The sequence below is a fragment of the Patagioenas fasciata genome, chromosome 35 (assembly GCF_037038585.1).
Source record: "Patagioenas fasciata isolate bPatFas1 chromosome 35, bPatFas1.hap1, whole genome shotgun sequence".
Classification (NCBI taxonomy): Eukaryota; Metazoa; Chordata; class Aves; order Columbiformes; family Columbidae; genus Patagioenas; species Patagioenas fasciata.
The window spans coordinates 3,049,725-3,064,730 of record NC_092554.1 but is presented as its reverse complement, the minus strand read 5'-3'; the positions used below and the strand labels follow the sequence as shown (position 1 = coordinate 3,064,730).

Genomic DNA, 15,006 nt, shown 5'->3' with positions numbered 1-15,006 from the left:
TATTCCCCCTATTTCTTCCCCCTTTATCCCCCTCTATTCCCCCCTTTATTCCCCCTATTTATTCCCCCTTTATCCCCCTCTATTCCCTCCCTTTATTCCCCTCTATTCCCCCCCTTTATTCCCCCCTTTATTCCGCTTTATTCCCCCTATTTATCCCCCCTTATCCCCCTCTATTCCCCCCCTTTATCCCCCTCTATTCCTCCCCTTTATTCCCCTTTATTCCCCCTATTTATTCCCCCTTTATCCCCCTATTTATCCCCATCTTTAACCCCATTTATCCCCCCCTTTATCCCCCTATGCACCCCCTTTTCTCCCCAGCCCCACAACGTCCCCAAGAACCCCGTCTGTCCGACCCCCCCCGGACGGCGCCTCCTCCACCGCCCCGTGCGCCATTTCCACCCCTTTTTGGGAACAAATCACCCCAAATTTCCAACTTTGAACCCCCCTTCCCCCCCCGGGTACAACCTGAGGCCGTTTCCTCCCCCACCCCCAACCTGGGTGGTGCCAAATAACCAAATCACAGCAGGGGGAGGGGACGGAAGGACGGACAAGCTGGGGACAAAGCGCAGGACACACGGACGCCAGCCCCACGGCCATGGGGCTCTGGGGACGTTGTCACCTCCTTGTCCTCATGGTGACGCTTTGTGGTGAGTGGGCACCAAACGGCTTCAGGTTGTATGGGGTGGGGTGGGGGGGAGGTTGAAATTTGGGGTGATTTCTTCATAAAAAGGGGTTTTGGGTGTCGGAACGGGGTGCACAGGGTGGTGGTGGAGTCGCTGGCACTGAGGGGGTGGAATTGGTGGGGTTCTCAGGGTTGGTGGGAATTAATGGTTGGATTCATCTCAGGGGTCAAAATGGTGCCAGAATCACCTCAGGGTCAAAATGGCGCCAAAATCACCTCAGGGCTCAAAATGGTGCCAGAATCACCTCAGGGATCAAAATGGCGCCAAAATCACCTCAGGGTCAAAATGGTGCCAGAATCACCTCAGGGTCAAAATGGCGCCAGAATCACCTCAGGGTCAAAATGGCCCCAGAATCACCTCAGGGTCAAAATGGCGCCAAAATCACCTCAGGGTCAAAATGGCGCCAAAATCACCTCAGGGTCAAAATGGCGCCAGAATCACCTCAGGGTTCAAAATGGCGCCAAAATCACCTCAAGGTTCAAAATGGCGCCTGAATCACCTCAGGGTCAAAATGGCGCCAAAATCATCTCAGGGATCAAAATGGCGCCAAAATCACCTCAGGGTCAAAATGGCGCCAAAATCACCTCAGGGCTCAAAATGCCGCCAAAATCACCTCAGGGTCAAAATGGCGCCAGAATCACCTCAGGGCTCAAAATGGCGCCAAAATCACCTCAGGGGCAAAATGGCGCCAAAATCACCTCAGGCTCAAAATGCCCCAAAATCACGAGAAATGGCCAAAAAATAACCTGAATTTTACACTGAATTTTAAACCAATTTTAGAAACAAAATCCCCCAAACCACTTTACACACAATTTTTCACCTCCCGGAAAGATTTTGGGCCCAGAACAAACGAAATGTTCTTGTTTGCTGGGGGAAAAAGGGACTTTGTGCCCTTTTTAAACCACCGGCCAAAGCAAATAACAATTTCCCAACCTCAGCGGGGTAATTAACCCGCTAACGAGGTTTCCTTCCCGTCCTGCTGATTAATCTCCGTATTAAGTCATCATGGGAGGCTTTGATCTATAAATCCCATCTCTATTTTAGCCCTGAGGTGATTTTGGCGCCATTTTGATCCCTGAGGTGATTTTGGCGCCATTTTGAGCCCCGAGGTGATTCCGGCGCCATTTTGAGCCCTGAGGTGATTTTGGCGCCATTTTGAGCCCTGAGGTGATTTTGGCGCCATTTTGAACCCTGAGGTGATTCTGGCGCCATTTTGACCCTGAGGTGATTTTGGCGCCATTTTGAACCCTGAGGTGATTCAGGTGCCATTTTGACCCTGAGGTGATTTTGGCGCCATTTTGAACCCTGAGGTGATTTTGGCGCCATTTTGAGCCCTGAGGTGATTTTGGCGCCATTTTGAACCCTGAGGTGATTTTGGTGCCATTTTGAGCCCTGAGGTGATTTTGGCGCCATTTTGAACCCTGAGGTGATTCTGGCGCCATTTTGACCCTGAGGTGATTTTGGCGCCATTTTGACCCCTGAGGTGATTCTGGCGCCATTTTGACCCCTGAGATGAATCCAACCATTAACTGCCACCAACCCTGAGAACCTCACCAACTCAACCCTCCACTGATGGCGACTCCACCACCTCCCTTTGCACCCCGTTCTAACACCCAAAACCCCTTTTTGTGATGAAATCACCCCAAATTTCCCACCTCACCCCCCTTGTTGGAAAGCAAATCAACACATTTTCACCTCCTGTGTCCCCCGTAGACTCAATCAACCGCCCGTTGACGGCGCCCTCCGAGCTTCGCTTGGCCAACGGCCCCAACCGCTGCTCCGGACGAGTCGAGATCCTCCACGATGGCCAATGGGGAACCATCTGCGATGACGAATGGAGCTTCCCCAACGCCGCCGTGGTTTGCCGGCAACTCCGTTGCGGCCCGGCGCTCACGGCCTACAGCGGCGCTCGTTTCGGCCAAGGATCGGGCCCCATTTGGTTGGACAACGTCCAGTGCGGCGGTGACGAAGACGCCTTGACCGAATGTCGGGCCAGGCCTTGGGGGGTCAACAATTGCGACCACGGCGAGGACGCCGGCGTGACGTGCGCGGGGGACGGCGACGAGAAGTTGGGCGAAGGGTCTTCCGCTCCGGGGGTTTATGGAGATTCCGTGGTTGAGCAGCAAGGTTTGGGGGGTAGAACGTTGGGTGGGTGACCTTGTCGCCGTTGGGGATGCGGTGGTGGCTTTTGGTGGTGAAGGGAAGGAGGAGGAGGGAGTTGGTGGCCTTTGGAAGAGGAGAATCATGAGATCGATGAGTCGTTTTGGTTGGAAAAGACCTTGAAGGTCATGGAGTCCAACCACAACCCAACTGTGTCACTAAATGTCCCCAAGAACCTCATCTGTTCAACCCTCAATGGTTGGTGACCCTTCAGTGTCCCTTCAACCCAATTTGTCCCATAATCATTGAATTATAGAATCATTTTAATTGGGAGAGACCCTCAAGGCCATCGAGTCCAACCACAACCCAACTGTGTCACTAAATGTCCCCAAGAACCTCATCAATTCAACCCTCCAGCGATGGCGACTCCACCACCACCCTGTGCACCCCATTCCAGCCGTTTTGGGCAGAAACGACCCCAAATTCCCCATTTCCAACCTCCATTTGTGATGCTGAGGGTGCTGAGAGCCCGGCCCAGGTTGCCCAAGAGGTGGTGGATGAAGCACCCATGGAAACACCCAACGTCCCGTTGGATGGGGCTCTGAGCACCCTGAGCTGGGTGAAGATGTCCCTGCTCATTGGGGTTGGGCTCAATGAGCCTTCAATGTCCCTTCAACCCAATTTGTCCCATAATCATTGAATTAGAGAATCATTGCGGTTGGAAAAGACCTTGAAGATCATCGAGTCCAACCCCAACCCAACTGTGTCACTAAAATATCCCTTGAGAACCAACACCCAACAACCCTTGGTGGGAAGAAATTGTCTCCAAGATCCAACCTAAATCGACCAATATTTATTTGCCGGGCGTTGGACCGGGCTGGAGGGTCAAACAGACGAGGTTCTTGGGGACATTTAGTGACACAGTTGGGTTGTGGTTGGACTCGATGACCTTGAGGGTCTCTCCCAATTAAAATGATTCTCTAATTCAATGATTATGGGACAAATTGGGTTGAAGGGACATTGAAGGGTCTCCAACTATTGAGGGTTGAGTCGATGAGGTTCTTGGGGACATTTAGTGACACAGTTGGGTTGTGGTTGGACTCGATGACCTTGAGGGTCTCTCCCAATTAAAATGATTCTATAATTCAATGATTATGGGACAAATTGGGTTGAAGGGACATTGAACGGTCTCCAACTATTGAGGGTTGAATTGATGAGGTTCTTGGGGACATTTAGTGACACAGTTGGGTTGTGGTTGGACTCCATGATCTTCAAGGTCTTTTCCAACCACAATGATTCTCTAATTCAATGATTATGGGACAAACTGGGTTGAAGGGCCATTGAAGGGTCTCCATCCCTTGTTTTCTGTGTGGCGAGCAGGTCCAACCGCGGAGACGCCGGCTCGTCTACGCCTGGAGAACGGCCCCGGCCGCTGCGCCGGACGCGTGGAGATGCTCCGGCACCACCAATGGGGGACGGTGTGCGACCGCGGTTGGGGCCTCGCCGAGGCGACCGTGGTTTGCCGGCAGCTGGGCTGCGGTTCGGCCGTCTCGGCGCCGCGCGCCGCTCGCTTCGGCCAAGGCTCCGGCCGCATCTGGTTGGAGAACGTCAACTGCACGGGGACGGAAGCTGCTCTCGACCAGTGCCAGGCCAGGCCGTGGGGATCCAACGGTTGCGATCACCGGCAGGACGCCGGCGTGGTCTGCTCGGGTCAGCCATGTTCTGGGGGTCCGGGAGCGTGCAGGGTGGGGGGCGGGATCAGCTCGATCGCCTCGCGGGGAGCCAGGGACTCTGTGGTCACTGGTGACCCCAGGACCACCCCGCTGTGGTCACTGGTGAGCCCAAGATCCCTCTGATAGTCATTGTTGACCCCAGGGCCCCTCCCATGGTCACCGGTGACCCCAGGACACCTCCCATGGTCACTGGTGACCTCAGGATCTCTCCCATGGTCACTGGTGACCCCAAAATCCCTCCAATAGTCATTGTTGACCCCAAGACTTTCCCATCATCACTGTTGACCCCAAGACTCTCCCTTCATCACTGGTGACCCCAGGACTCCTCCCATGGTCACTGGTGACCCCAGGACCCCTCCCATGGTCACTGGAGACCCCAAGTTCTTCCCATCATCACTGTTGACCCCAAGATCCCTCCAATAGTCATTGTTGACCCCAAGACTTTCCCATCATCACTGTTGACCCCAAGACTCTCCCTTCATCACTGTTGACCCCAGGACACCTCCCATGGTCACTGGTGACCTCAGGATCTCTCCCATGGTCACTGTTGACCCCAAGATCCCTCCAATAGTCATTGTTGACCCCAAGACTCTCCCATCATCACTGGTGACCCCAAGACTCTCCCTTCATCACTGGTGACCCCAGGACTCCTCCCATGGTCACCGGTGACCCCAGAACCCCTCCCATGGTCACTGGTGACCCCAAGTTCTTCCCATGGTCACTGTTGACCCCAGGACACCTCCCATGGTCACTGGTGACCCCAACTTCTTCCTATGGTCACTGTTGACCCCAAGATCCCTCCAACAGACACTGTTGACCCCAAGACTCTCCCATCATCACTGGTGACCCCAAGACTCTCCCTTCATCACTGGTGACCCCAGGACCCCTCCCATGGTCACTGGTGACCCCAAGTTCTTCCCATCATCACTGTTGACCCCAAGATCCCTCCAATAGTCATTGTTGACCCCAAGACTTTCCCATCATCACTGGTGACCCCAAGACTCTCCCTTCATCACTGGTGACCCCAGGACCCCTCCCATGGTCACTGGTGACCCCAAGTTCTTCCCATCATCACTGTTGACCCCAAGATCCCTCCAATAGTCATTGTTGACCCCAAGACTTTCCCATCATCACTGGTGACCCCAAGACTCTCCCTTCATCACTGGTGACCCCAGGACCCCTCCCATGGTCACTGGTGACCTCAAGTTCTTCCCATCATCACTGTTGACCCCAAGATCCCTCCAACAGACACTGTTGACCCCAAGACTCTCCCATCATCACTACTGACCCCAGGACCCCTCCCATGGTCGCTGTTGACCCCAAGTTCTTCCCATCATCACTGTTGACCCCACACCCCCTCCCATGGTCTCTGGTGACCCCAAGACCCTTCCCATAGACACCATTGACCCCACACCCCCTCCCATGGTCACTGTCGACCCCAGGACCCCTCCCATGGTCACTGTTGACCCCAAGACTCTCCCATCATCACCGTTGACCCCAGAACCATCCCATAGTCCCCGCTGACCCCAGAACCACCCCCAACTGTTCCATGGTGGACGCTCACCCACGACCACTCCCCTTGGTCCATTCGCAGCCGCCGACACCTCGAACCAGCGCCAGCTACGCCTGGTCAACGGCTCCAACAGCTGCATGGGCAGGGTCGAGGTCTTTCACAACTACAAGTGGGGCACGGTGTGCGACGACGGCTGGGACCTCCAGGACGCCGCCGTGGTTTGCCGGCAGCTGGACTGCGGGACGGCGCTGTTGGCGTCGGGCTCGGCACATTTCGGGCCGGGATCGGATCCCATCTGGTTGGACGACGTCGATTGCGTGGGGAGCGAGTCCACGCTTGCCGCGTGCCGGCTGAGCGCCTGGGGGGAACACAACTGCGGCCACAGCGAGGACGCCGGCGTGGTGTGCTCAGGTAACGGGGCGGTTGGTGTCCATCTAAGGTGGGTTGTGATGGGCGCTGGAGCTTCTGGTTCACTCAAAGAAACCAAATGCCCAAGAGCATTGTCTATACGTCTTTGAACGATGAGGTTCTTATGGACGTGGGTTGGTGATGGTGTTGGGTTTTGGTTGGACTCGATGATCTTGAGGGTCACAGAATCACAGAATCATCTTGGTTGGAGGAGAACATCAAGATTGAGTCCAACCGTAACCTAAATCTAGCACTAAACTACATCCCCGAGAACCTCATCTATACATCTTTGAACGATGAGGTTCTTATGGACGTAGGTTGGTGATGGTGTTGGGTTTTGGTTGGACTCCATGATCTTGAGGGTCACAGAATCACAGAATCATCTTGGTTGGAGGAGAACGTCAAGACTGAGTCCAACCATAACCTAAATCTAGCACTAAACCACATCCTTGTCTATACGTCTTTGAACGATGAGGTTCTTATGGACGTGGCTTGGTGATGGTGCTGGGTTGTAGTTGGACTCGATGATCTTGAGGGTCATAGAATCACAGAATCATCTTGGTTGGAGGAGAACGTCAAGATTGAGTCCAACCATAACCTAAATCTAGCACTAAACCACATCCTTGTCTATACGTCTTTGAACGATGAGGTTCTTATGGACGTGGCTTGGTGATGGTGCTGGGTTGTAGTTGGACTCGATGATCTTGAGGGTCATAGAATCACAGAATCATCTTGGTTGGAGGAGAACATCAAGATTGAGTCCAACCGTAACCTAAATCTAGCACTAAACTACATCCCCAACAACCTCATCTATACATCTTTGAACGATGAGGTTCTTATGGACGTAGGTTGGTGATGGTGTTGGGTTTTGGTTGGACTCGATGATCTTGAGGGTCACAGAATCACAGAATCATCTTGGTTGGAGGAGAACGTCAAGACTGAGTCCAACCATAACCTAAATCTAGCACTAAACTACATCCCCAAGAACCTCATCTATACATCTTTGAACGATGAGGTTCTTATGGACGTGGCTTGGTGATGGTGTTGGGTTTTGGTTGGACTCGATGATCTTGAGGTTCGTAGAACCACCGAATCATCTCAGTTGGAGGAGAACGTCAAGATTGAGTCCAACCATAACTTAAACCTAGCACTAAACTACATCCCCAAGAACCTCGTCTATACGTCTTGTAACTTAACGAGGTTCTTATGGACGTGGTTGAGTTCTGGTTGGACTCAAGCGTCTCCTTTCATCGCTGTTGACCCCAGGACCCCTCCCATGGTCACTGTTGACCCCAAGATCCCTCCAATAGTCATTCTTGACCCCAGGACCCCTCCCACGGTCACTGGTGACCCCACGATCCCTCCAACAGTCCTTGTTGACCCCATTGTTGATCTTGAGGGTCATAGAGTCACAGAATCATCTTGATCTTGACGTTCTCCTCCAACCGTAACCTAAACCTAGCACTAAACCACATCCTCGTCTATACGTCTTTGAACGATGAGGTTCTTATGGACGTGGGTTGGTGATGGTGTTGGGTTCTGGTTGGACTCCATGATCTTGAGGGTCATAGACTCACAGAATCATCTCGATCTTGACATTCTCCTCCAACCATAACCTTAATCTAGCACTAAACCCCATCCTTGTCTATATGTCTTCAAACAACGAGGTTCTTATGGACACAGTTGGGTTCCGTTTGGCCTCCATGACGCCGCCGGTCTCTCTGCTCCGTCCCACAGGTCCCAACCCCTTCTCGGTGCGCGTGTCGGGCGGCCCCGGTCCCTGCGCGGGGCGCGTGGAGCTGCTCTACAACACAACCTGGCACGGGGTGTGCAGCAGCGGCTGGAGCTTGCTGGAGGCTGAGGTGCTGTGCAGGCAACTGGGCTGCGGACCGGCCCAATCCGCGCCCTATGGAGCCCAGTTTGGCGCTGGGGACAACCGGGACTTACTGGAGGGGCTGAGTTGCCGGGGGAGCGAGTCGGTGTTGCTGGAGTGTCAGCAGAGAGAGACGGCGCCAGGGCCGTGCCGGCTCGGGGCCCCGGCCGCCGTGGTGTGCGCCGAGGAGAGAGGTGAGCGCTGGGACGTCGCGCCGCCCATAAACATCGAGGGGAAGGTTCTGATCTGGTCCTGAGCGCAGATCGGATGTGGAGCTGCTGGAGGAGCCGCAGGGATGATCTGAGGCTGAGAGAGTTGGGGTGTTCAGCTGCAGAAGCTCCGGGGAGAGCTTAGTGCGGCCTTTCCGTGCTTAAACTGGGCCTAGAAGAAAGGAAAGACCTTATTGTGGTCTTTGCTTGCTTAAACTGGGCCTAGAAGAAAGGCCAGACCTTGCTGCGGCCTTTTGGTACTTAAAATGGGTCTGTAAGATAGCAGAGACCTTATGGCCTTTTCACACTTAAAAGGGTCTATGAGAAAGGAAAGACCTTATTGTGGCCTTTTCGTAGTTAAACTGAGCCTAAAAGAAAGGAAAGACCTTATTGTGGTCTTTGCTTGCTTAAACCGGGCTTAGAATAAAGGCCAGACCTTATTGCAGGCTTTCTGTGCTTAAAATGGGTCTAGAAGAGAGGGAAGACCTTATTATGGCCTTTTCATACTTAAACTGAGCCTAAAAGAAAGGAAAGACCTTATTGTGGCCTTTGCTTGCTTAAACCGGGCCTAGAAGAAAGGCCAGACCTTACTGCAGCCTTTCTGTGCTTAAAATGGGTCTAGAAGAAAGACCTTATTGTGGCCTTTTCATACTTAAACTGAGCCTAAAAGAAAGGAAAGACCTTATTGTGGTCTTTGCTTGCTTAAACCGGGCCTAGAAGAAAGGCCAGACCTTACTGCAGCCTTACAGGGCCAATAAGAAAGATGGGGCCAGACATATTGGTAAGGCCTGTAGCGATAGGACAGGGCGTGATGGTTTTAAACTAAAAGAGGGGAGATTTAGGCCGGACATGGCGAAATTGTTGCCCCCGAGGGTGGGGAGAGCCCGGCCCAGGTTGCCCAAGAAGTGGTGGATGAAGCACCCATGGAAACACCCAACATCCCATTGGACGGGGCTCTGAGCACCCTGAGCTGGGTGAAGATGTCGCTGCTCGTTGAGCTCGGACTAAATGACCTTTAAACTCCTCTTTTGACCCCAAATATTCGCCGATTCCGTCCCGCGGAGGATGAGAAGTGCTGAGAGGTTGAGCATCCAACCAACGCCAACGTTCTCCCCTCTTCCCGCAGAGCTCGTGGCGTCCTGCTCGGTGCTCGAGGGTCTCCTCGGCGCGGCCGCCGCGCTCTGCGGGACCCTGCTGGTCCTGTACGTGTGGACGAGGTGCGGAAGACGTGCCGGACGCTCCCAAGGTGCGAGCGGGATGTGGGTGGGTCCCCCCAACTCGGGGTGGGGGGTTCCCCATCCATCCATCGCCTCCTTCCTTTGTCTTGCAGACAAAGCGCTTGGGAAGAAGATGGAGGACGCCGGGACGTCACCTGAGGCTTAAGCAACCGCGTTCCTATTGGTGAAGGACCCCATGAGACCCCGTTTGGTGGAGCCAGAAGAGCGGAGCGGCCGCTGAAAAGGTCAGCAAAGGGGATCCCGTGTACCCCGGAGCCCCCAACTCGTTGCACAGAGTCCCGGTTCCTCCACGCGGCACCACAAAGTCCCTCAATCTCCACCATGAAGTCCCTCAATCTCCACCATGAAGTCCCTCAATCTCCACCACAAAGTCCCTCAATCTCCACCACAAAGTCCCTCGATCTCCACCACAAAGTCCCTCAATCTCCACCACAAAGTCCCTCAATCTCCACCACAAAGTCCCTCGATCTTCACCACAAACTCCATTGATCTCCACCACAAAGTCCCTCAATCTCCACCACAAAGTCCCTCGATCTCCACCACAAAGTCCATCGATCTCCACCACAAAGTCCATCGATCTCCACCACAAAGTCCCTCGATCTCCACCACAAAGTCCCTCGATCTCCACCACAAAGTCCATTGATCTCCACCACAAAGTCCATCGATCTCCACCAGAAACTCCATCAATCTCCACCACAAAGTCCATCGATCTCCACCACAAAGTCCATCGATCTCCACCACAAAGTCCATTGATCTCCACCACAAAGTCCATTGATCTCCACCGCAAACTCCATCAATCTCCACCACAAAGTCCCTCGATCTCCACCACAAAGTCCCTCGATCTCCACCACAAAGTCCCTCAATCTCCACCACAAACTCCATCGATCTCCACCACAAACTCCATTGATCTCCACCACAAACTCCATCAATCTCCACCACAAAGTCCCTCAATCTCTAAGATCTTCTCAGAATAACCCACCTCTGGTCTTCTGGACATCCCGACCTGTGCCAACTCCTCTTATTTCCAGTATAACCAGTATAATCCTCTTTTCCCATACTGGAACAGGTTGCCCAAGAGGTGGTGGCTGAAGCACCCATGGGAACACCCAATATCCCGTTGGACGGGGCTCTGAGCACCCTGAGCTGGGTGAAGATGTCCCTGCTCATTGGGGTCGGGCTCAATGAGCCTTCAATGTCCCTTCAACCCAATTTGTCCCATAATCATTGAATTAGAGAATCATTGCGGTTGGAGAAGACCTTGAGGATCATGGAGTCCAACCCCAACCCAACTGCGTCACAACTGTGTCTGGAGCATCTTTTGGATGGAGAAAGGCTGAGGGGTGTTGAGCTGGAGAAGAGGAGCTGAGAGGGAGGTGACCAATGGGATCGATACCTCGGGGTGGGTGTCAGAGGGTGGACCAGCGGTGCCCAAGGCCAGGATGAGGCCCAGACTGAAAGAGAATGAGGAGAAACGCAATGAGTCCCATCCCGGATCCCAACGCCCTTCACGTCTCACCTCCCGCCTTCCTGTCCCGGCCAGCTGCACCAAGTTGGGACCAGTTTGAGTTGCGACCAGTTTGAGTTGGGACCAGTTTGAGTTGGGACCAGTTTGAGTCTTGCTCCTAAGAGGTGCAAGATTTTGATGTTTCGATGATATGATGATTCGGTCTTTCGATGATTCGATCTTTCGATGATTCGATATTTCAATGATTCGATGATTTGATCTTTCGATGATTCGATGATTCGATCTTTCGATGATTTGATGATTTGATGTTTCGATGATTCAATCTTTCGATGATTCGATGATTCAATCTTTCGATGATTCGATATTTCAATGATTCGATGATTTGATCTTTCGATGATTCGATATTTCAATGATTCGATGATTCAATCTTTCGATGATTCGATATTTCAATGATTCGATGATTCGATCTTTCGATGATTCGATATTTCAATGATTCGATTATTTGATCTTTCGATGATTCGATGATTTGATCTTTCGATGATTCGATGATTCGATCTTTCAATGATTCGATATTTCAATGATTCGTTGATTCGATGTTTCGATGATTCGATCTTCGATGATTCGATATCTCAATGATTCGATAATTTGGTGTTTCAATGATTTGATGATTTGATCTTTCGATGATTCAATGATTCGATGTTTCAATGATTTGATGATTCGATGTTTCGATGATTCGATGATTTGATCTTTTGATGATTCAATGATTCAATGTCTCAATGATTTGATGATTTGATCTTTCAATGATTCAATGATTCGATCTTTCGATGATTTGATATTTTGATGATTTGATCTTTCAATGATTCGATATTTTGATGATTTGATGATTTGATATTTTGATGATTCAATGTTTCGATGATTCGATAATTCAATCTTTCAATGATTCAATGATTTGATGTTTCAATGATTCGATGATTCGATGGTTCGATGATTCAATGATTCGATGATTTGATGGTTCGATGATTCGATCTTTCAATGATTCGATGATTCGATGGTTCGATGATTCGATCTTTCAATGATTCAATGATTCGATAATACAACATTTCGATGATTCGATCTTTCTACGATTGGCCAGTTCTACATTCTACAGGCACCACCACATCTCCCCAAGGTTTTACTTCACACTTCCCCGGGGGATCAAACCCCAAACTCCCGAGCAGCAGAACGGCTCTAGGACCACAACCCCCCCATGGACCACGACTCCCCCATGGGCCACGACTCCCCCATCGGACCACGACTCCCCCATCGGACCACGACTCCCCCATGGACCACGACTCCCCCATTGACCACGACTCCCCCATCGGGCCACAACTCCCCCATCGGACCACAACTCCCCCATCGGACCACGACTCCCCCATTGACCACGACTCCCCCATTGACCACGACTCCCCCATGGACCACAACTCCCCCATGGGCCACGACTCCCCCATTGGACCACGACTCCCCCATCGGACCACGACTCCCCCATGGACCACGACTCCCCCATGGGCCACAACTCCCCCATCGGACCACGACTCCCCCATCGGACCACGACTCCCACATCGTACCACGACTCCCCCATGGGCCACGACTCCCCCATCGGGCCACGACTCCCCCATTGGACCACGACTGCCCCATGGGACCACGACTCCCCCATGGGCCACGACTCCTCCATCGGGCCACGACTCCCCCATGGACCACGACTCCCCCATCGGACCACGACTCCCCCATTGACCACGACTCCCCCATCGGACCACGACTCCCCCATCGGGCCACGACTCCCCCATGGACCACGACTCCCCCATGGGCCACGACTCCCCCATCAGACCACGACTCCCCCATGGACCACGACTCCCCCATGGGACCACGACTCCCCCATGGGCCACGACTCCCCCATCGGACCACGACTCCCCCATGGACCACGACTCCCCCATTGACCAGGACTCCCCCATGGACCACGACTCCCCCATTGACCACGACTCCCCCATGGACCACGACTCCCCCATGGGACCACGACTCCCCCATGGGCCACGACTCCCCCATCGGACCACAACTCCCCCATCGGACCACGACTCCTCCATCGGACCACGACTCCCTCATGGGCCACGACTCCCCCATGGGCCACGACTCCCCCATGGGCCACGACTCCCCCATCGGACCACGACTCCCCCATGGACCACGACTCCCCCATGGGCCACGACTCCCCCATGGACCACGACTCCCCCATTGGACCACAACCCCCCCATGGACCAAGACTCCCCCATTGTCCACGACTCCCCCATCGGGCCACGACTCCCCCATGGGCCACGACTCCCCCATTGGCCACGACTCCCCCATTGGACCACGACTCCCCCATTGACCACGACTCCCCCATGGACCACGACTGCCCCATGGGCCACGACTCCCCCATTGACCACGACTCCCCCATGGGCCACGACTCCCTCATGGGCCACGACTCCCCCATCGGACCACGACTCCCCCATGGGCCACGACTCCCCCATTGACCACGACTCCCCCATCGGACCACGACTCCCCCATGGACCACGACTCCCCCATGGGCCACGACTCCCCCATCGGACCACGACTCCCCCATCGGGCCACGACTCCCCCATGGGCCATGACTCCCCCATTGGCCACGACTCCCCCATTGGACCACGACTCCCCCATTGACCACGACTCCCCCATGGACCACGACTGCCCCATGGGCCACGACTCCCCCATTGACCACGACTCCCCCATGGGCCACGACTCCCTCATGGGCCACGACTCCCCCATCGGACCACGACTCCCCCATGGGCCACGACTCCCCCATTGACCACGACTCCCCCATCGGACCACGACTCCCCCATGGACCACGACTCCCCCATGGGCCACGACTCCCCCATCGGACCACGACTCCCCCATCGGACCACGACTCCCCCATGGGCCACGACTCCCCCATCGGACCACGACTCCCCCATCGGACCACGACTCCCCCATGGACCACGACTCCCCCTTCGGACCACGACTCCCCCATGGGCCACGACTCCCCCATCGGACCACGACTCCCCCATGGGCCACGACTCCCCCATTGACCACGACTCCCCCATCGGACCACGACTCCCCCATCGGACCACGACTCCCCCATGGACCACGACTCCCCCATCGGCCACAACTCCCCCATCGGACCACGACTCCCCCATCGGCCACGACTCCCCCATCGGACCACGACTCCCCCATCGGGCCACGACTCCCCCATGGGCCACGACTCCCCCATCGGACCACGACTCCCCCATTGGACCACGACTCCCCCATCGGACCACGACTCCCCCATGGACCACGACTCCCCCATCGGACCACGACTCCCCCATCGGACCACGACTCCGCCATTGGACCACGACTCCCCCATCGGGCCACAACTCCCCCATCGGACCACGACTCCCCCATCGGACCACGACTCCCCCATCGGGCCACGACTCCCCCATGGGCCACGACTCCCCCATCGGACCACGACTCCCCCATTGGACCACGACTCCCCCATCGGACCACGACTCCCCCATGGACCACGACTCCCCCATTGGACCACGACTCCCCCATCAGACCACAACTCCCCCATGGACCACGACTCCCCCATCGGACCACGACTCCCCCATTGACCACGACTCCCCCATCGGACCACGACTCCCCCATGGACCACGACTCCCCCATCGGACCACGACTCCCCCATTGGACCACGACTCCCCCATCGGACCACGACTCCCCCATTGAC

General features: G+C 54.5%; 1 protein-coding gene across 1 annotated transcript; it reads left to right on the top strand.

Moving 5' to 3' along the window:
- The first annotated feature begins 318 nt into the window (after nucleotides 1-318).
- LOC136114303 (CD5 antigen-like) lies at nucleotides 319-11,057 on the top strand. The gene is made up of 7 exons (XM_065859649.2): nucleotides 319-647; nucleotides 2,397-2,810; nucleotides 4,164-4,493; nucleotides 6,111-6,440; nucleotides 8,175-8,504; nucleotides 9,646-9,765; nucleotides 9,850-11,057. Exons 1-7 carry the CDS (start codon nucleotides 596-598, stop codon nucleotides 9,900-9,902), a joined length of 1,629 nt encoding a protein of 542 aa, XP_065715721.1. The 5' UTR covers nucleotides 319-595; the 3' UTR covers nucleotides 9,903-11,057.
- The last annotated feature ends 3,949 nt before the right edge of the window (nucleotides 11,058-15,006 follow it).

Bases quoted from the DNA above. Each gene is read 5' to 3' on its own strand.
- LOC136114303 (XM_065859649.2), top strand. From the start codon at position 596: ATGGGGCTCTGGGGACGTTGTCACCTCCTTGTCCTCATGGTGACGCTT. The intron at 648-2,396 runs GTGAGTGGGCAC...TGTCCCCCGTAG, and splicing joins CCTCATGGTGACGCTTTGTG to ACTCAATCAACCGCCCGTTG. The intron at 4,494-6,110 runs GTCAGCCATGTT...GTCCATTCGCAG, and splicing joins CGCCGGCGTGGTCTGCTCGG to CCGCCGACACCTCGAACCAG.